The sequence below is a fragment of the Falco cherrug genome, chromosome W, assembly GCF_023634085.1.
Source record: "Falco cherrug isolate bFalChe1 chromosome W, bFalChe1.pri, whole genome shotgun sequence".
NCBI classification, from domain to species: domain Eukaryota; kingdom Metazoa; phylum Chordata; class Aves; order Falconiformes; family Falconidae; genus Falco; species Falco cherrug.
This window is the reverse complement of record NC_073719.1, coordinates 4,442,877-4,465,214: the sequence shown is the minus strand read 5'-3', so window position 1 is coordinate 4,465,214 and position 22,338 is coordinate 4,442,877. Positions and strand designations below refer to the sequence as shown.

Below are 22,338 nucleotides of genomic sequence, written 5' to 3'. Positions count from 1 at the left end.
ATGCAGTGAGACTAAAATTTTTACTTTTGTTTCCTGAGTCTCTCCTTCAAGGGGAGGAGCTAGTGCTGTGGGAATCTCTTCTACTGATAGGAAGGGATCTCTTTGGTTGTTTAATTCTTTGCTTATTGAAATATGGTTTTGGGGGGAGGTCAGGTGAGAGCAAACTCCCATGGCCAGTAATGCTGAACGTTCGCAAAAGAGTAGAAAGATAAGAATGGATGTTTGCCCTCATTTCATTGATAGGTCACCCATCAGTACCGTTAAAGTAATTTTAAATCTTCCTTGTATCCAGTTTATATTGATTGGGTTAGATTCTTGTGGTCTACACAACACGGTTGGGGGGGGGGGCAGGGTGATTGGGACAGCTTTGAAGAGATCTGTGAAAAATAACTAGGAAAAGAAAACAGTTGTCAGTAAACAGATTTGTTATTTAGGCGTATGGTTAAGTGTTATTTGTTGAAAATTTCTAGTCTTGACTGATAGCTTAAATAAGATAAGCTTGTAATTAGCCTCTGGCTGACTTGTCTTTGATGTTCAAAAATGGAAGGTTTGACAATAAGTAATAACTGCTTAGGACTGGTATATTTGGTATAGATTTATTCATTGCTGATTTAAATAATGCAAACAAGCAATATTTCAAATGTGTAGAGGCATATCCCAATAATCTCTGAAGAGTGTTAGAGCTTTAAAATATTAAACTCTTAATTGTTGTGCTTTAAAATGAAAGTTTGTACTGGAGTCATCAAAATGGTTCATCCAGAATTAAGCATTAGGGGGTCAATCTTTTTTGTGGTTCTGAACAGCAGTACATTCACATTTAGCCATCTTGGATATGAGGTCTCCAACTGAATCCCTTACAAAGTGAAAATGGGAAAATGGTAATTTATCTGTTGCGTCTTCGAGATCATTCAAGATTATTCAGAAATCTCTGGATTTTAAAGTCTGTCAAACAGTGCTAATAGAGTTGAGTATTACCATTTTGCTAAAACAGCTCAGCAACCATGCATGTGGTTCTTAGACTTGTTACCTTTTCACAGGTATTTACAAAAGGCCCGTTTCAGTTTGCTAGGACAGGCAGTTCTAGAAGGTTTTAGGCTATCATCCTATTATACTCATTTAATAGGTTTTAAGAGTTTAAGAGTTTTAATTTAAGAGTTTAATCTGGGACTTGAGACAATCATCGGGTTTGCAAGAAAGCAGTAACATCGGAGACTTCAGCACTAGTGGTGTTCTGGCTGCTGCTTTGGAAAGATTTCAGATTTAATGGAAGAACGAAGATACTTCTTTAATACAGCTCCCCTCATCCAGCTGCTGTCCCTAATACTTACTCAACTTCCAAGTATATCCGTTTTCAGGAGGGATATTCTTCAAATCACGATTGACTTGCAGTTTCAGCAGAAATGTTTTTGAAGGTATCTGTGGTTATTCCAGTGCAATGTGTTTTTGCACAAAGGTTCTGTGGTAATTAATTTCTAAATCTGAAAGTACTCATTGTTTTGACACACAGATATTTCCAAAGATGAAGGCCACAACCTGTCTCCAGGAATACTGTTCATAACAGGACAGGTGAGACACAACTGCTTGGAAATCCAGCTAACCTTTATTTCCATTTCAAACTTGTGGTTCCTGTAATATTTTCTTTCTTGTGCCACAGTGACCCATTTAATTTGACAGAACATCTCTGCTATTTTTTAGAATAAGGTAGCTTATGATCTTGCTTTGAGTACCAAGGTACTGCCTTTTGGTGAGCATGTTGCAATGTAAAGAGAATATCCATGAAGATTTGCCAAGCCAAAAGAATGCATACATAGGAGAATAACTGGGATCAGATGGTACCCTGAACTGTCATAAATTTGTTCAAGGAATTGAACAAAATGTAGATATGTTTTGGATATATCTACATTCTTGGGGGGGGGGGGGGGGGGGGGAGAAGGAGGAGTGAATAATGTTTCTACAAAGAAAAGAAACTGAAAACAACAAACTTGGATACCTGATCTCTAATACAGTCAGAAAGCTCTTCTGTGGCTTACTAAATATTCCTTTTTATTACGAAAACTGTTACAGAGAGTGAAACAAAAAGATCCTGATCACGCTTTATTGGTCTCAAGAGCTTGTGAGCCTACCTGTTCAGAACTGTGGCAAGCTTTGAACCTAATTCTGCAGGATTTGAAAGAAAAATATTAGTCTGATATTTTGACAAAGTTCTATATCCTGATAATAAAAAGAAATTCTACTATCTATGGAATGAAGTGGACGAAGCTTGGATACTGGTGCCTTGAAAGATTTGAATGGATATTGTAAAAGTTCCTAAGTTCATCTGTTCGTTAAGACTCTAAGGGGTCTTGGGACTCGTGCCTTAACAAGGCAGTTTTATGCAAACTTGCATATATTTGATTGTAAAAGAGAAGACCCAAGACATCTGTAATCAGAGGTTAATTACTCTTTCCTCACTTGTCTGATACTCTATTGATTATTCTCATCTAGTTCAAAGTGAGTTCAAGATTTGTTAAAGCCCTTGAAGCCCAATGGTGTCTTTCACCTTTCATATTTCTGCAGCTATGATGCCAACCTAAAAATTTTTTGTACTTATTCAGTGGAGTTTTTCCATTACACTCGATGAAGATAGTGGTACTGTGTACTCATCCTACCTTTAATGCCCTAGTTCAACCTGATATTTTCATATACTTGGGCCAGCTTTTTTTGTCCTAGATCCAGAAATCTCATAGAGGTAAACCAGTAAAGATCAAGTCTAGTTCTGTGGATTGCCATCAAGAGGCACTGGAAATATGAAGAAATCTGTGAGTAATCTGTAACTCCATCTGGAATCACCTTGCCATTTAGGAAAATTAAACTTTGAAGGCATCCCTTTCTTCTCAGATAAGATGTCAACAGGTTGTGGCTATAATTTACTTTAAAATATCAGTACTCGATTGTCAAGAGAAATGAAGAAGATGCATCAAAACCTCCGTATTTAGAGGGAATATGCCCAAGTTGTGATGTGATCATCTATTTATATGTTCTCAACTTACAATTTGACGTTTTGGATGATGATGATGAAGAGCAGCAATTTTGAGCCTGGTCAGTTATGGAAGTTCAAGAGAGAAAATTGACCCTACCTGAATTGTTTTGGTTTTTTAATCTTGGAGCCCTCAGCACGAGGGCTCTGAAAGGTGAGTATTGGTTGATCCAGCTACAGCAGTTTAAGGCATCACAGCTCCTGGCCATTGGCCTTGCTCCTATAGTAGGGGTAGCAGAAGGAAACATTTGTTTGGCTCTTAGCTGACTTGTTCATTCTGGTAGGTTAATGCAAACCATCTTCACTAGTGCCTTAAGCTTATGCACTGCACACTGAAATGCACTTGTGGAAATATGAATGTGTGTTCCCTTCTGCTAGAGGAGATAACCTCAGTTAAAGGAATAGGGTAGATAACTGGTAACAGTAATGTCTTAAAGGCTACTGTTAGATCCACCATCAGAACTTTACAGGACTTTTCCAGTGTGACTGATGTTTCTAGGTTAAAATTAAAAAGCTGACTGACTTTTTCCTAAGAACACAAGTTTCTCAATTTGTGTTTCAAAATTTAAAGTGTTTTAATTGAGCAATAAGGTAGTGATATGTGTGTGTATGTATGTTTATTAGTGTATATGTTTAAAAAAAATATCAAATTTGAAATCTATCAGTCTGGAAGCTTCTACTTCATGGCCATTCCTAAGACCTGTCGTGAAACTCAGTGAGGTCAAAGCCCTCTAAGTCACAGTGAGAAAAAGATTTTTTGTCACTGCATGAAGGTTTAAAAAAAATACATTTGTTTTAATAAGTAGTGTAGGGAAGTTAATCTATATAAGTTCTCATATGAATCCAACAATAGTAGTTGTACAGAAAAAGCAAATATCACTATGCTAAAAAGCTGCACCTTTGATTCAGCAAATGTATTTTGCTTTACATGTCTACCATAAAGTTGGCAGGCATTCCTACAGGTTTTTGTTGAACTTTTCAAAATTCCTTATTTGCAGTTGACCAGTTTCTGCATGAAGTTTATGGTATCTGTCTTGACTGTCTTCTAGCCATTAAATGTTGTACATAATTTTGGAGTTTTAGGAAGTTAGAGATATACAAATAAATTTGAGAATGAAAATGATGGAAAGAAAGCACAAATCTGTTCACATCACTGGAATTGACCATGTTACTACTTGTTACTGTGTTCTAATGTTAATTTTGGAGGTGATCCTTCAAAGTTTTAATTCTTCTGTATAAGAATCTTCTACAAGTATAGAAGAAATTGAAAGTCATATGTTATAATTCTGGTTTACAACTTGAGAGGTTGGGGTGTTTTTTTTTTCCTTAGAGTTTAATTCCCTTTTCCTTGATCGCATCCTCCTTTACCCTTCCCCTGCTTCCAAAAAGAGAGCTGGCTCATTGCATCTGGTGATAACCACCACAAATCTAGGCACAAAATAAGTTATTTTTCTTATATTGCGTTTGTGGTCTAGATGTTTTGATGACATATCTACAATAGAATTTCCAACCTGTGTTTGGTTATTACTTAAGACTTAAAATCATATTCCCTGATTACAGAGAAAATAATTGGGTTTTTTTGACAGATTGCAAAACAGTAGTTGAGAAATGAGAATATAAGCCTTAGTGCAGGTAGGGCTTTTGAGTTTCATGGCAGAAATTAATTTTAAAGTACCATGTTGGCAGTATAAATAGGTTGTATTTTAAAATAATAGAATATACTCTTTTTGATATTTCCATGTGCTTCTTGTTTCTATGAATTCTACCAAATTACAGGGTGTGTGGTTGGCTCACTTTTTATTTTTCTGTATTCTACTCTTAATGATTCTTTTTTTCAATGTAAACTGAAAGGGTTATTGCAGACTCTTGACACTACATAAAATTATCACTGAACCTTTTATTTCATCCATGAAAAGCATTATGGTTGCAAAGGGAAAATACTCAAGCTTTTAAGTGTGCAGTGGCCCCCCACTTAATATATATGTGTTATGGTATAGACTCCAACTCTTTATATAGTCCTTGTTTCAAATAGAAGCATGGAGTGTTGGAGTTATTTTAATCATTGTTGTTCCTGTGTTCCCTGGCTACAATATGTGTGAAGTTCAACTGATGCACTGAACCAAGTAAGGGAGAACCTTTGTCTTAATCATTGCAGATCCTTGCTTAGTTCATGTATAATGAAGCAGGCTGAATCTGCAGAAGAGAATCTGTATAGTAGTATTCCTCAAAACTTCCTTCAAGTGTAAATTGGTTTGGGTGGGGTTTTTTTTCTGGTTGTTATGTATTGCAGCTGCTTTAATAGATGGTTCTCTTGGGAATGTTAATAGGACTTTGATTTCATATGTTTTTTAGGGTATTTTTTAATGATTAATTGGCACATGTGGTAGACTGACAATGAATGATAGTCTGAATACATTAAAAAGTATTAGTTAGAGAAGCTCTATTCTTTTAAATTCAGTGAGTTTTGTTGTGTGTGCACATACATGCTGAGGAGGATTAATTGGTCAGGGTGGAGGGCAATGGACATTTTTGCTTGGACATTTACCTGTTTTTATATATAGCATTTGTGATTTTTCTCTTTTAATTTGCAGATAAGCCTCTGAAGAAGCGAAAACAAGAAAACAAACCACAGGAGGCTGGAGGTGCTACTGGAGGAAATAGATCAGCTTCTCAGGAGACAGGTTCTACAGGAAATGGGGCGAGGCCAGCGTTGATGGTTAGTATTGATCTGCAGCAAGCAGGAAGAGCAGACTCTCAGGCAACAGTAACTCAGGATTTGGACACCATCAAAAAACCTGAAGAAATTAAGCAATATAACGATGGGTTTGTGTGTGTTTCCCAAGAAGACACTGTTAGAGTTCTTAAATTTAAACCTGAAAACCATCCTGAGATTTTTAGGAAAACATCAGACTTTGAGGGTCAAAAGACAGATATCCAGCAAAATGAAAACAGACCAATGGAATTTCAGCAAAATGTGAGCAGGCGGTTGGAAAGTAAACACAATGAGAACAAACAGCTAGAAGCTAAACATGAAAGCAGACAAATGGAAGTGAAACACAATGAGGACAGACAGACAGAATCAAAACAAAATGAGAGCAGGCAAATGGAGATGAAACAAAATGAGGGAAAACAAAATACTGGCAAGCAGGAAATAAGGCAGAAGCCAGAAATGCCAAAACAGAAGAGTGAAGGCAGGCCTGAAACACCAAAACAGAAGAGTGAAGGCAGGCCTGAAACACCAAAACAGAAGAGTGAAGGCAGGCCTGAAATGCTGAAACATAGACATGATAACAGGAGGGACTTGAGTAAGCCATTGTCAGATAAGAAAATTGAAATATCTAGGCATAAACTAGATGTGAAATCTGATCCTTCAAGGATAAAATCTGAAAGTAGATCTGATCCAACAAAACAAAGGCCTGATGGGCGTTCAGTTTCTGATACACTGAGGCGTGACCATGATAGCCTTAAACAAAGACCCGAGGACAGGGAGGAGTTGGAGAGATACAGAGGAGATCCATCCAAGATTAGAAGGCCTGAATATTTGAGATCCTCAACCAAAACTGAACATGATTCTAAACATGGTATTAAATCTGATGGTTCAAAAATGGAGAAATTTGAAAGGAAACATAGACATGAGTCTGGTGAATCAAGGGAAAGGTTTTCTTCTGGGGATCAGAAATCAAGACCTGACAGCCCTCGCATTAAACAGGAAAGTAAAGGAGACTCTAGTAAATCAAGACCTGATAAACCTGGGTTTAAATCATCCAACAGCAAGGATGAACGAAGGACAGATGGTAATAAGAGTAAAGTAGACAGTAATAAAGTACATGCTGACAATAAAGCAGAGTTTCCCAGTTATTTGTTGGGGGCAAGATCTGGTGCGTTGAAACATTTTGTCATTCCAAAAATCAAGCGTGATAAAGATGGCAATGTCACTCAGGAGTCAAGGAAAACTGAATTGAAAGGTGAACAGAAGGGCAAAGTAGAGAAGATTGGGCTAGTTGAAGATCTAAATAAAGGAGCTAAGCCTGTAGTTGTCCTTCAAAAGCTTTCATTGGATGATGTGCAGAAATTTATTAAGGATAGAGAAGAGAAATCAAGGGTCTCTTGTTTTAAACCTAACAAGAACAAGTCATCCAAATCTAATAAAGGTAAGATTTTTTTTTTAATGTTAATTGCATTATATCTTGTATGCTCCTGTTCTTTTAGATTTGCTACTCCTGTGGTTAGAAATTAAATGCAAATGTTTAATAGTTAGCTTATATGTTTCCTTATATGGTTATTTTGGGGAATAAAGTGAAACTTGTCTATGGGATTGTTGTTATTGGAAATATTGCTACAGTGTAACTGAAATGATTTTACTCCAATGCAAGTTCCTAATGTGGGAATGCTTAAATAGTCTTAAGCTGTACTTCAACTACATTAGTTTAATCTGGTAATTTATCTTGTTAAACATAACTGCTATATGAGTGATTCAAACTGGTTTAAGTGTGTCTGTATATGGACTGGTACTACTGTAAATGAATCATTGTAGCTGGAGTGGTGGGAAATACTATGTATACAAGCCCTAAGATTCTTTTATATTTTTAATTGGAAATGAAATGTGTTTTTTCCAAGGGATGTTTTGACATGATGAAATAAGGCAGTTATAAAGTCCCATCTACCTCTTACACTATAAATACAACTCTGTTGGGAAGCCTCCACACTTTAGGCTGTGTGACAATAGGCTTACAAAAAGGTTCTGTCTTTAGGAGAATTCAGATATTGTTGTCTCCATGTGGAAAGAGGAAATGAACTGGTAAACAATGGGCTGGTATTTTCAAATTAGTAATACGAACAGGAAATTATTCAGAATAGTTTGTAGGTTTGATATTTGATTGATTGTCACTTCTGCAGATTTAACGCTTTTTCTAGAAATTGCTTTTCTTGGTGCTATAATTTTGGCTTCTTTGGTTTCAGACTGAAGTAGATAATTTCACATTGTGAAATCAATGTTACTGACTGTTCAGGGTTCCTTTTTTAATGTTTAGCATTTAAATTTCTTACATAGTTATGTTTATAGAGCTGTCATGTCTCAAAAATAGACAAAGTGGCAGGGGAGAGGATTTCAGCTGTATACAGGATTATTTATGAATGCAGTTCCAGGTATGTCATTGCTGGTGAAATCAAGATTAAAGTGTTTTCTTACAAAGCTGATCTAATAAGAAATGATGTAGAAATCATCTTTGTGAATATATAATTATGTTTATGTGCATGTGTACAGAGTTGATATCTGTATAACAAATTTATTGTGCTGTCTCTTCTCTATCTGCTAACCTGATTGTATTGACTCTTAAAGACTTAATTCAGGATGACTAATGCTTATTTGTAAGCTATTAGCCTCCTTGTTAAATATCCTTTTTTATCCTGGAAATATGAACATTTCCCCTCTCCTTTTTTGAGGTTCACAACAGGCAAAATTTCCATTTCTATCAATAATAGGTATCTAGAGTAGGACATAAAATTATGACATCTTTGCTGTCAGCTCACTCTAAAGATTTCAGATGAAACTTCTATGTCCTTGATAGGGAATGCTGAAAACTTTCTGATGGAATTCAGCTCTAGTCTCAAAAGGATAGCCTTTGAATTCACACGATTCTATGTGCAGAAAATTAGCAATTTTTACAGCCCTGAGAGCCATATACGGTGCATGTATGCTTTCTAAAATGTTTCTGAAGTAGACTTTTTTGTAGTCTGTATTGTATTTGGTTATTTATATAGTATATTTTAGTAACGTGTAAAGGTTTTAATGACACTTATCTGATTGGCATGACTCTAGTAGCTGTCACACAAGCAGTGCATTAATTTTAAAGTCGGTTTATAACTTTTCTGCAATGTTTTTGTGTATTTTGTGTTTTCTGAAATCATATGTATCTTACATATTCTAAAATAACTTGGGACATATTTTCCAGGAGAAAAAATATGTTTGAATCTGATATCAGTCTCTTTGCTATTGTATCTAGAATAAGATTCTTATAACAATACCAGAAATAAGTTTTGTGGAAAGAATAGCATTGCAACTATGTTTCTCTTACAAATCAAGTTTTGAGTGTTCATCCAGGCACGTTTCAGAGAAAGTGTCTTTGAACTTTGGATTTTTCATGTGTATTTTTAGTTTTACATCCTTTTCTCCAACTTCCTGATAACCTGCCTCCTAGGATATTTTATGCTAAATAGTTAGGCGAACTCCAGTATTTTAAAAGGCTCATAATTCATAAAGATATCTCTTTATAAGCAAAAGTCTATTTTTCAACAACTGACTAATAATAGAAAATATTCATGTCATTTCCACAGTGTCCTCACTCCAATTGAGAGAAATAGCATTCACTGCTTTACTCTGTGCCAATTTTAGTTATAAACATTTTCATACACTAGGAGATGTAATTTTTATAAACATTCTTTTAGTTCATCCTATCTTTCTTAATAGATTGTAGCAAATCTTTTCTGGTGTTGCCTTTTAGCATCATTATTCCACTACTTCTTGCATCCCTCTTATTCCATGTAGCTTAGTATATTTTGCTTTATCTTTCCTTCTTTTACCTCCTTGTATTTCTTGTCCTTTGCTTTTCCTTTCTCATACATCCCTCTCCCAAGAAAATGTCCTGGGTTTGTCACATACAACATCATTGCTGTGACTTATCTGAAATCCAGTTTAAAATAGGATTAGTTCAACTAGTTCAAAACACCATTTAGATAGTCATTCTGTCTTAAGGCACTAATGCCCATTCATTATGGGCTCAGTAAAATTGACTTGTTTTAAGCTAAAAATAATGTTATGTATACTGAAAGTCTATACAACTTTTTACATTGTTTCAGTAAACTTTAAATTTTAAAATCATACCTTTATTGTACACGTGGATAAGCCTTGCATTGTACTGTAAAAAAACCCAAAATAACATTTTAATCAAACTTTATGGATAGGTTTGAAATTTTGTTAAGCTATTATATGAACGAGGTAGCCATAGTATGCAATTAAGATTGAACCATCCCAACAGTCCCTTTTGGCATTAACAAAGAAGAAGCAACGTTTTTCTCTCTCCTGATCCTTGAACATTTTTCTGAAAGATACACTCTAGCTCAGAGGAAATTTATGGAAGGTTATTTTCATAGTATTTTTGTTAAGGGATCTTATGGTGAAATTTTGTGGCCTTTTTTGTCCAGGTCAGAATGAATTGTAAAACTTTTTTCTTCTGGTTCTAACATCTGTGAATGCCTTTTATTCTGGTTTTAATGCCACTGTATGTTGTTAGGGAATCCATGAAGCTTTTCCCTTCGAGTCTGTGCCTGCTATGAGGAGGTCATGTTTGCTATCCTTTTTTTTTTCTTTTTTTCAGAGCTTCAGTGAATACCTTCTCTGCTGCTTCTTATAACTATACTGATCAGCTATGTTGAGATGGGAGCTGTTACCAGTTTTACAGTTACTGCATTCTGAACAAGACAAATTTTACTTTGTTAAAGTATGAAACAGATATGAGTAATGAGAGAAACTGTAACTGTCTGTGTTAAGGAGATGTCTGAGGTCATTTATAATATATTTGAAGAATTGGTTTTCCAAAATAAGCACCACACATATAATGCAGATTTTAGTTCTAGGACAAATGAGTGCATGTTTTTTAAGTCTTGCACAGAAACACCTTTTGGGTCTTCAAATATCTCCTAAAAAGACTTTATTGTTTAAAAAAAAAGTAGTGGTAATTTCACTGCAGAATCTAATGCCGAATGCTACTCCTTCATTGTATAATTGTTATTATAGGATTTCATTATCTGTACAACACAACTTTAAACACAGGCTTTCATTGCTCACTACAAGTCTTTCTAAATATACTGTGTTCTATGCTGCTGTGATCTGAAATTTGAGTGAAGATTTGCCATTTCTTCAAAGGTCCTCTTCATATTTTTACAGGTGCAACTAAAAAATTTACTGCTGCTTAATCATCTTTTTGTGTGGTAGAGTTAAAACAATGCTTCTAAGTTTTTCTGTGTTCTATGCTTGTGTGTTTGGTTTTTAATTCCAGATGACTTTCAGAGCCTATAACTGTAATTTGTAGTCAGTGGTAGGTTGTAGCAATGTAAAATTCCATGGCATTTGTGTAACATGATGGTCTATCTTTGAGTTCTAGCACTGCTGGAAACAGTATCACTTGTGAAGCAGAGTAATCAATTAGGTTCTCATCTTCTAGGTAAGAGTGACGAGAAAGGGTGTATTCCAGGGTGAAAAGCTGTATTCACATTGTGTTGGCTCAGTGAACCAGCTTCTGATGCTTCTCACAGTCTTCTGGGCAGCACAGAGCTACTCACCAATACTTTTTTGGTACAGCTGAAAACTGTAGACAAAACGGTAGTATAAATTTTAAGCATATATTTAAATTCTTCATGTATAGGACTTCTACAAAGACAAAATTGGCAAACCTTTGAGAAAAATAGCTTATGGATATTAACTCATCAAGAAAACTTTAAGAGTTCAGCTCAAATTTATTTCCGAAATAACAATCTATTGATGCTGAAACAGACATACTGTTGTACTCACTGAAATCAGTGGGGCAAGCAGCTGTGCTGCAAGGAAATAACTGGAGTAAAAGCATATTTCCTTTGGACAGGAAAAGACTGCAACTCAGCTTGCTTATTACAGATTGTGCTTTTGAAAAGATACCAATGTGAAAGTCTGTAATTCCACAAATCTGAAATTTGGAATCACTGTCTTAGAGTTCCTGGTAGCAACTGCATTTGCGTGTGGGAAGGTCAGAGTAATAACCCACTAAACATCTTGCATGTGCATGCACTGCCAGATGGATCAAGCATGTTATAACTTTCTCTGAAGTTCTCTAGTAAATTAAGCCACATTTCAGAGTAGTAAAGGATATATTTCATGGTTTACAGCAAGGAGTTTATTGTGGTGGTTCTCAGCTGAAATCTTTAAAGCTTCTCTTAAACTGAATTTAACTGAATTTGTAGAAAAAACATCACTTTCATGAGAATTCTACAATCTTCCTGGTTTTCCTCTTTTCTTACTTATTAGTGACTACCTCTTTTCAACTTAGTCTAGAAGTGGAGCTGGCTGTCCCTTGTGGCGTTAGAAGTATTTAAAGATATGTTGGATTTGCAGAGGATTCATTTTAATATACACTTTGTCCATTTAGCCCTAATTATTTTTTTTCTCCTTTCTGGACTGAACAGGTTCATAGTTTGAAAAATATTCCAGGCATTGTTTAGTCAAAAGCCAAAACCAAACTGTATACAACCAGTTAAATCCAGTAATCTAGGAAGATCTCGGTTCTCTAGCATGGATTGTTCCTACTTGCAAGGATATATTATTTTTTTTTAGGCATGGTGTGTATGTCCTATCCCAAAAAGTATGTTGGGATGTGTGTGGGCATTGTATGTATTCTCAGGGGCCTTAGTTTTTGGTGTTAGTTTTTCAGAAGTAGATGTTGGATAAGCTGCTATTAGTAGACATCAGGAATTCAGCAGTTGCACACTGGTGTCCTTTCTTGTGTTGATCTGTTACCAGTACAATAGGAGACGTTTACGGCACAGTGCTTTGCCCCAAAGCTGCTTGAGTTATTTCCTATTTTTTTCTTTGCTACTAAGGTAAATATTTTTATTCTCTTTCTCACAGTTGTTCTTAAGTCTTCTCTGGATAATAAGAGTGAACTTTACGCGTTCCACATCTAGTTCTTAGCAGCAACAATAAACTTGATCAAATCTACTAGTTTAATTGTACTTTGGTTAATCTGAAGTATGCTTTGTCTGTTTGCAAATTTAGGAGTGCATCGTTTAATTACTTCAGTTTTGAAAAATTACTTTGGCACGTGTAAGTGATAGAAATGTATTACCTAATTTTTCAGAGCAATTTGTTGAAAGTCTGAAACTGCCTTTGGTTCGTGGGCTTGGATGCTTGATCAGGTTCCTCTTGTTTGTGGGAAAGGCTAAAGCTATTTTGCATAAATGATTTTTGTGACAGTGCATTGCAATATGTAAAAATGTGGGCCAGCAATTTGTCTGACATTACAATATGCAATGCAGACCTGTTCATGTGTCTAAGTATCTAAATATGGATGTTATTTCTTGGCTTATGTGCAGTAATATGTGATCAAAAATTTTGGTTTTAATTTTCTTCTATACAAAGGGTAAATTTGGCAGAATACAAATAGGGGAAAGCCTCATGTTTGCTTCTGGTAAATGAACTTTTCTGTTGCTTGACATTTTTAACTGGTTTAGGTGACTTTTTGTATAAGAAAATTTAAACTATTTACTTGAAATTTGTGATTTATTTTTGCTCCGTAGAAATATTACCAATGAACATAAAAGGATGAGACCTTTTTTATTCTTCAAATTACTGAACTGTTGTTTGCATCAAATAAAAGTTCCTTAAATATACTTACTGTTTAATTATCTTCTGAGCAACTTTCCTGTAGTATTTTATACTAAAAGCTAAAATATCAGCATTTTTTTGTTCTTGTTGTTAATGTAATTAAGTTACTTTGAAGAAGCAAAACAAGAGTAGCTTCATGTGATATTTTCAGTGGTAAAGGCTGAGAATCTTTCCATTATAGAGCAAGGTAAAAGCAGATCTTGATGTGCCTATAGTCATAAATCAGATATCAATCATAGTATTTCTTTTGCTTGTTTTCTGAAAAGATCGTGGTTGTATTGATTATATAGGAGTTTTTCTTTTATAAGAAGAAAAAATTGAGGTTTAATTTGATTATATTTAATGAAGGTCTTTTTTCTTATGTGAGGCCCCATGGCTCAGTTTTTAAATTAATCAGAATACATGGCTGGGAAAATACATCAGTCATAAATTTCAGGTTCCAAACATTATTAACAGAAAATTACATGCTGTGTTTTGCAACTGTACAAAACACCTTACCTTTTTAATACAGTAAACTGAGTTGGCTTAAATTTCAATGCATATGTTCAAAAGCAATGAATGAGAGTGAAATCCAAAAGCAGTCCCCTGACACTGATTCATAAGTGAGATTCTTTGTGCAGCACTGCATTTATTTTAATTGCCAATCTTAATCTTGCTTCATTTTACTCTAAGTACTGCTATATTTTTTGTGAAGTATCTTGCAAAACTAGACAGCTCTATCCTTTCATAGATTTTTATAAAGACGAAGTCAGTGAATAGCAATAAGGAATAAAATAATTTGTGGCTATAGTTGCTGCAACAATCGGATAGCTTGAGGGAATCATTGATACTGATGTAATGTAAGTTCTCATGCTTCTTGGCATCTTCGGAAAGTGTGCATTGGGTATATTCCTTGCTTCTCTGTCTGGATCCTTTGGGGTGCTCTTTGGAAATCTCTTCCCTCTGTCAAAAAATGTTTCTTGCTTCTAAGAGTATTTTCTGCTATTCTAAAATATTTTTTGAATCTCTGCTGCTTAGCTGTGGGCAATGATGACCTGTTACATCATGGAATTATTCAGTTGCTGTATCCAGGTTCTTCTCTGACCCACCAACCTGGCTGGGTCCCATTTCTCAAGGCCAGAACTAAGGACTGGAATATAACCAGGGAGCCTGAACCTTTCCTTTTGTTTAGCCCGAGGCCAAGAGCCTTGCCTTTATGCCAGTATTGAGGTAGATGAGGAAAAATGATTTTGAAAGATGTGTTTAAGCAGATTCTATGGAACAATATAGGGCATACTTCTTCCTAACACTACTTCTCTCCCTTCTGCCAAATACATTGCAGCAGAGAATCCTGTGGATGCAGTGGTGAGCAGATCTTGGTCTCCTGCCCTTTCAGGCATGTGTGTGAGCTGAGCTCAGGAGTTATCCCTTTATGGATGTAGTCAAAAGGTGAGGCCAAGGGGCTCAATAGGGAGTTATATCCTGTTTATAGGATGTAGCTGTATACCCTTCCACAAGCTTTAAGGCAGAGAGTGGAAGAGGAAAAAGGAAAGCCACTGAAGTAAATGGATGACTACTCAAATTATTTTCATCAGTATTCATCTTGATGGTGTGTTTTTCAGCTGATGATATGGTATTGAGATAAAGTGGAACTTCTGTCTTATGAGCAGATGTACTTGCCTCATACCTTAAATTCAGTTTTGAAGAAAGGATTGTGATTTCTCTGTCTTTCCCCTTCCATTCTTAAAACTCTCCAGAGCACAGAATTATTTGGAGGAGTGTGATGCTGGTGGGCAAGGGGACTGATCACCAAGAACTTGGATATAAAGAACATACTGGAGCATTTTAAGGAAGAGTACAGTGGAAAGGATATAATTAAATTTGCACATTAAAGGATAGCTGAAAATTTTCAGCTTTAACTGTGTCCTGGTTTCAGCTGGGATAGAACTAATTTTCTTCTTAGTAGCTAGTACAGTGCTGTGTTTGGGATTTGGTGTGAGAACAATGTTGATAGGACACTGATGGTTTTAGTTGTTGCTGGATGATGTTTATACTAAGTCAAGGACTTTTCAGTTCCTTGGGCCCTACCAGCAAGAGGCCTGGAGGGGCACAGGAAATTGGGAGGGGACACGGCCAGGACAGGTGACCCAAGCTAGCCAAAGAGGTATTCCATACCATATGACGTCATGCTGAGTATATAAACTGGGGGAAGAAGGAGGAAGGGGGGACATTTGGCATTATGGCATTTGTCTTCCCGAGTAACCGTTATGCGTGATGGAGCCCTGCTCTCCTGGGGATGGCTGAACACCTGCCTGCCCATGGGAAGTGCTGAATGAATTCTTTCCTTTGCTTTGCTTTGCTTGCGTGTGCAGCTTTTGCTTTACCTATTAAACTGTCTATTCCAACCCTCGAGTTTTCTCACTTTTACTCTTCTGATCCTCTCCCCCATCTCACCAGGGGGGAGTGAGCAAGTGATTGCGTGGTGCTTGGTTGCCAGCCAGGGTTAAACCACGACAAACCAGTAAGCTGTTCATCAGTCACAGGTAGTCATGTGGCCCGTTGCACTGTAGTGCCTGAGCGCTATACTGTAACAGAACTTAACTGTTTTAAAAGGGTGTTTATTTTCCAAGCATCTTTATAAAGTAGGGAAGTACTTCTATTCCCTCTTTTTTTCTTTTAGTTCTTAATCTGAAATAGAACCTTATCTGCATGAGTGGTTGTAGTAGAATTAAGCTGTGAGTCTGTGCTGTTGTACTTACAATGACATGGCTATCCAACAACAAGAAAAGGCACTCTTGTTACGGAGTGTGTATTTTATTTGATTTATCACAAAGTTTGAATGTTGTTTGAGCTAATTCAGAAAGAAACTGCTTTCCTTCCTGTATATATGTCTGACACAGGAGGTTTTATCAGTGTAGTTATAGCAGTGACCCAACATTACTTGAGAAAGCTAGACAGTAAGCTCGTGATACATAAGGGAGGTAGACCTGAAACCACTGGAACATCCTCTATCAAATGCTCAGAGAGGACATATAAGGAAGGTGAGCTTGGCCTCTGTAGAATAACAGTAAGACTGGATATGCTAGTCATCAGCAAAATAAGAAGAGTCCAGTAGGCAGTTAATTTCTTCTGTGTTTAAAAAGGAGTGAGGGAGGAGGGCAAAATTGAGCTGTAATCTGTTAAGTTTTTAAATTTAATGTCAAAATGAATATGTGTGGCAATTCATTAGTGTAGAAGTTCTAGAATATGGGGAGTGGCTAAACTTAAATTTCTAAACACTGAGAAATGCAAAGTTAAGATTCATATCCCTACTCCAAACAAGTGGTGCTGTTCTCTCTTAGACCCTTGTGTGTTCTTTTCTATGTCTTGATATTTGGAAAAAGTTGCATTTTAAAATATAGGGTGTATAGAGAGATTACTAGTATGAAATTGCATTAACTGCAGTTTTGCTTATTACAAAGTATTAGCACACAGAAATGGAAAAGACAATATTTATGGGAGGCTAATTTATGCAAAAGACTTCATTAACATAAACCTTAGTTTTGAAAAGAACTTCAGGGCAGTTTTTCTTCAAGCACTTGTTCATTTGTTGCTATAGATGTATATGCAAACAGGCCATTTTGATGTCATGAGTATTTTAAAGTAACCATATAAGCAAACTGATATGGATTGTTTCCACTGTATTAAATGTCTCTTACAGTTATGGAAGTAGCAAATTGGAGTTCAGGTTTCTAAACATTTTTGAATCTTGATGGCTTGTTAGTTAATAGAAAATTACACCAAAATGTAAACCATACATCTGTTTTCCATAGTTTGAAAAGTAAAGATAAATCATTGCTGAGAAGATAACGGAGTTTATTAGTGTTGGCTTTGATTTTATGGCAGGAACAGCCTCTCTGATCTTGGAAAGCTGACCTAAGCGTCAGCAAGCATCATCCCCTTTTCCATAGCTGCTTGTTTGAAGTTACCATATCAAGCCTGGTGAAACTAATTTGAGCACACTGTTGTGTCAAAATATAGTTGTGCTGTCCATATTGAATGGATCTAATAAAAGTCCATAATGATGTTACATTTTTTGGTGGTTTTTTTTTTATGTTCAAGCTCTCTTGAAGGTATTCTGGTGATGGATGCATCTGCCTGAATCAGGGAGATCTATTTGACCTGCAGATTCAAGGCAAAGTAATTTTTGGATCCTTCTAAAGATTAGATTTGTGTAAATATTAGCTAAAGGCTGTTCTACAAACTTGAAACCACCTGTCAAGTTATGCACAAAAAGTGATGCTGAACTTTGAATCAGATCTGTGCCTTGCCATTCTTTTTCTTTTAAGCCATACGTGAAGAAGGGAAATACTATATCCACTAGGCATTTGTAGAACTCTTTCTACTATACATGGCAAAACCCTTTGAAAAGCTTTCCAGATTAAAATAGAATATGGGAGGAGGTTTACAGACTAATTAATTTCTGACTAAGATTCTCTGGCTGTTTTTTAACTGTATTGTATTGTCAAGAATTACTTGGTGAGAAACAAGTATCTTGATGGTCAGTGGATATTCAGTAACAGCTGAAGATTCTTGAATATCTTCTCTAAGAAACCTTTTGGTAACGGCAATCAAACAAAACCAAGCATATGTTCTTCCTCCAGCAAGCAACTAGTAAGTCATGAACAGCATTGCATAAGTTTGGAAAAGCACTGAAGAAGTGGTTGTTCATGTATGCAGTTCTTCAAGATGTATTGTTGAAAAATTGTTCTTACAGCTACTCTGTGACTCACCCTTCAGTTTCACTAATGTGGAGTTTATCAGCATTGTAATTCCTTACAGTGGAACAAAGATTTGGTTATGATGGCACTTTTCTTGTGATGTCTTTTTGTTTGTTTTAATAGTTGTGGCAGCTTTGAGAATATGTGTAAGTGATGTCTGAAGAACACTGACGCCTATAGTCCATTTCAGGCATATTGTATATGCTGATCACATGCATTGCAAAAAAAATTGAGTTATTCTGTTGACAAGGACAGTTTTTCAGAAAGTTTGATTTGCTATGGCAATCTTATTAACTTGTGGAGTAATTTTTTAGTAAGGTTACTTTCTCCTTTGCTATTTAAAAATCCATGCAAACTAGAATCGAACGTAACTGATTCAAGTGGAAGCAGGAAAGTAGGTACCAGGTCTTAGTAAACTTATCAAAGAAATTGAAAAATTGAAGGTGATCTTACCTGGTTTTGTAGATGCTTTCAAATGTTTTTGTGTTCTGTATTTTTTAAGCATTTTTGAAAACTATCCTGTAAACTGAAAACGCATTAGTATAGGGTTTGTAACCTAATGTTTGTTGCCATGTTGACTGGATTCTTATGGTGAACTGGATTCTCTTAAGTATTTCTTTACTACCCTGAAAAAATAAATAGTACATTTATTATAAAATATGGAGCTATAAAAAAGGAATTTAGTAAGATGTTTCTAGTGAAGATTGGGTTGCTCTGACTCAACATAAGTAATAAAGTAAAAGAAATATTAACAAGCTCTTGAATAGAGTCTCACAGTATATAATATCCTTGAAATTCTTCAGAAAGGATGGGGAGTCCTTTTCCATGTATATCAGAATTGTTCATACATGTGCAGTCATGCTTAACTCCTTTGTACGGCATGAGTAAAACTCTTTAATTTGGTTATTTACAGTCCTCAGCAGTTAAGGAAACTGGGCATGCAGCAGACTTGTTCCAGGGAACAATGTGACAGAAACAGAAACTTTATGGATGGCTTATAGAGCACTTTACAATAATTCTATTTGTTCTCTTTTCTGCTATTCCCTTCTTGAATAAAGAAAGCTTTTCATATTCTCTAATAAAAGAAAAAGAGGGAAGCTTATACTGTCATCTGAAATATCTATAACAGGAGAGAGTGCAGTTTAAGTATTAGTTGAATTTAGCATTGGAGAACATAGAAAACTTGGAATTTTTGAGAAGGAAATAGTCATTTATCCAAATATTTCAAGTACTTAAATTATTAGTTTTTCATTTATGTCTAATTAACACTATGGTAATTGACTTATTTTTAATGATTGAGTAGTGTTCTACCCAAGGAACAAAATCAATAAGGAAAGCAAGAATAGATATTCCTAGGAGGTAGGAGAGTAGTAGCTTGAGATTTTTGTTTCTTGTTTGGTTTTTTTTTAAAGGGTTTTCTTACTTAAAATATATCACCTTTCATCTTACTGAGATGTTCTTTGTGCACAGTATAAGGAAAATAAAGAACAAATCCTGTTCTAACAGTTCCTCAAAGCAATGATCACAATTTTAAAACTACATCATGAAACATTCATAATTTTGAAATTGAGTTTGAAATTTAATTGAATTAGAATTTGGTCACGGAACTCTTTCCAAGCTAAGTATACAATCCATTACTGATTTTGTTTCCTTTTCTGATTTCCTCTCCAAGCAATCTGTCTTACCAGTTATTCTGGTTTTAAATCTACTTTTCACTGTAGACTAGGAGAGGCTTAAAGAGTTATTTGTAGAAAATGCTCCTGTTGTGTAACCACATCTAGCTTTTAAGCATCTGTATGAATCTTAATGCAACTTTTGCTCCTTTATTTGCAGCTGGTTTTTGCAGTGTCTTTGGCCAGATTTGCTGTTGGTTTTGTTCTGTGTTTTGTCCTGCTGATTTCAATAAAATCACCAACAGTGCATGAAATTGAGAATATGTGTTTAAAAAACAGGACCTAAGGCCCTCTAGCAATTTCATCTGTGGAAATTGTCTTAAGACATGTATGTGCAAATTTTCCTCTAGTCTGGGGCTGAATGTAAGCTAACTCTCTTCAGACATTGTATAGGCATACAAAGAGACATGGAGTATTAGTGTGGGGACACCACTGCTCAGACGTGGCTATGCAGCGTCCAGATTAGACCTGGCTGGCATCTAGTCAGCTGGTGGTACACACAGAGGAACTGATCTGTGTGTATTGCTGTCATACTTCTGCCAATCTTCAGTCAAGTGCCCAGCCTGCAAAGAATAATAACTCCACAGCACCATGGTAAACCAGACTGTGAAATGTTTTCTAGCATTTTTGAAAGCATTATTGAGAATTTAGATAACATTGGCAGGTGGTGATTATCAAAGGATGGTAACTTAAAGCAAATAAATGAGTGACCACAGCATGGGAGAAGCAAGGACAACTTTTGCCATCAGTTTTACTTTATAGATATTTCCTTATCTCAGTTTGTAAAGCCCAATATTTTAAGTTAAATCTTTTTTTTAAATTGCACTTAAATGAGATGACTTGCTGAACATACCTGAGAATTATAGAAAAATAATTTTCTTATCATTAGTTTTGTTGCTTATAGGCAGTTTATATGGATGTAGAGATATGTGAAACCAGTAATATATAAGACTTTTTAAAAATTTTGTTGCTGGAAACTATTTTCTCATATTAAGGCTCTTCTAATTCCAGTTAAAGTGTTTTAAAGGAGAGGGGAGACTTAAGATTGGATTAGAACATGGGAAATCCAGAAGAGGATTTCTTGGAAGATTTTGTGTGTGTGTGTGTGTGTGTAGCAATTGGCAGGTGATTTCCTCTCTATCTAAATAATATAGTATGCCTTGGGAAGGAGGGAGAGGTGCTTATGACAAAGGCATTTGTTCTGTTGTTGGAAAAGGTTAACAATTTAGTCCATTAATCTTAAAATCTGTGCAATAGATTCTTTGATAAATAAAGATAAGACATCAAATAAACCCCCAAGAAATACTTCTGAATTAATTTGGTTTCCTTTTGTCACTTGTAAAATATTTTGACTGTAAATCTCCTTCATACTGACTACATATGGGCCTAATTGTAGTTTCAAAATGTGATGAGAATTGTGTGATGATATCTATTTACCTCTGTGGGAAAGAAACTTGATGTGGTCTAGCTTGCTGTTTGTCTATATTAAATAAAAATCTTTCAACTATGCTTTGTAACAATATCAAGCAAAAATTTGGGTTGTGTTATAACACTAGTAGTAGGAGGTAAGAAAGAAAAAAATCTGAGGCAGAGGTTGGGATGTCAATGATTTGGTCTGTATTTAGGGATAAGACCCCAGAGATTCTGCCACAGATTCTCTACCTACTGGAAAAGGGAAGATTGCTGTCTTGTATACCCTAAATAATATGAATGAGAATAAACAGAACTGCTGATGAGGGATAATGAATCCTTAATTTACTTACACTGTTAGAAAGCCTATTGAATTCAGAGGATGAACCGAAATAAGACTAAATTTTGTGCAAGTAGAGCAAAGAAAATTCACCAATTTGAATTTGCTTATATGTCTGAAAAAGTATTTTTTTGAAGATGTGTATACAATTTATTATGTTAATTTCTAATTGCAGTGTGAACAATAAACACAACTTTAGAAAGGGATTTCAAATACATCCAAGTATATCTAACTGTGGTATTATTTATTAGTGGATATACTGTAGGCAGTTCCTGGGAAAAGGACTGTAGTTTTGGGCCCTTATTATTATCTTCAGGTTCACATTTACTCTTCTTGCTCTTCATTAATAGGTAGCATAGATCAGTCAGTGTTAAAGGAGTTGCCTCCTGAGCTCCTGGCAGAAATTGAATCCACCATGCCGCTTTGTGAACGTGTGAAAATGAACAAGCGCAAACGTAGCACAGTTAATGAGAAACCAAAATATGCTGAAATCAGTTCTGATGAAGACAATGGCAGTGAAGAAGCTTTTGAATGTAAGTAGTACGTTGTTCTGTTCCTACTCCTAAAGAAAGCTAATATTTTGTTTTTACAAAAAGATATACTTTTTTGTTGTTGGCTACCCTAAAACATATGAAAACAAATTTGCTGTCCAGACAACTACTTGGCCAAGAACCTTTTTTCTTTCTTTTAAAAGAAAAATTACTTGATTTCAATTTGTCACTCAAGATGAAAAGCAGCTAGTTGTTAAA

The 22,338-nt window shown here is 35.5% G+C and overlaps 1 protein-coding gene across 9 annotated transcripts in view; it reads left to right on the top strand.

Moving 5' to 3' along the window:
* Window positions 1-22,338, top strand: part of LOC129734519 (nipped-B-like protein) — a 167,636-nt gene that overhangs the window by 98,070 nt on the left and 47,228 nt on the right. For 6 of the 9 annotated variants that reach the window (XM_055698079.1, XM_055698072.1, XM_055698075.1 and 3 more), the window contains 2 exons: window positions 5,608-7,167; window positions 21,940-22,122. In XM_055698079.1, coding sequence (XP_055554054.1) covers window positions 5,608-7,167; window positions 21,940-22,122 — 1,743 coding nt within the window. Of the gene's footprint in view, window positions 1-2,152; window positions 2,799-2,877; window positions 3,171-5,607; window positions 7,168-21,939; window positions 22,123-22,338 lie in introns of those variants that run through there. The other 3 variants (XM_055698080.1, XM_055698081.1, XM_055698077.1) reach the window with 3 other exon arrangements.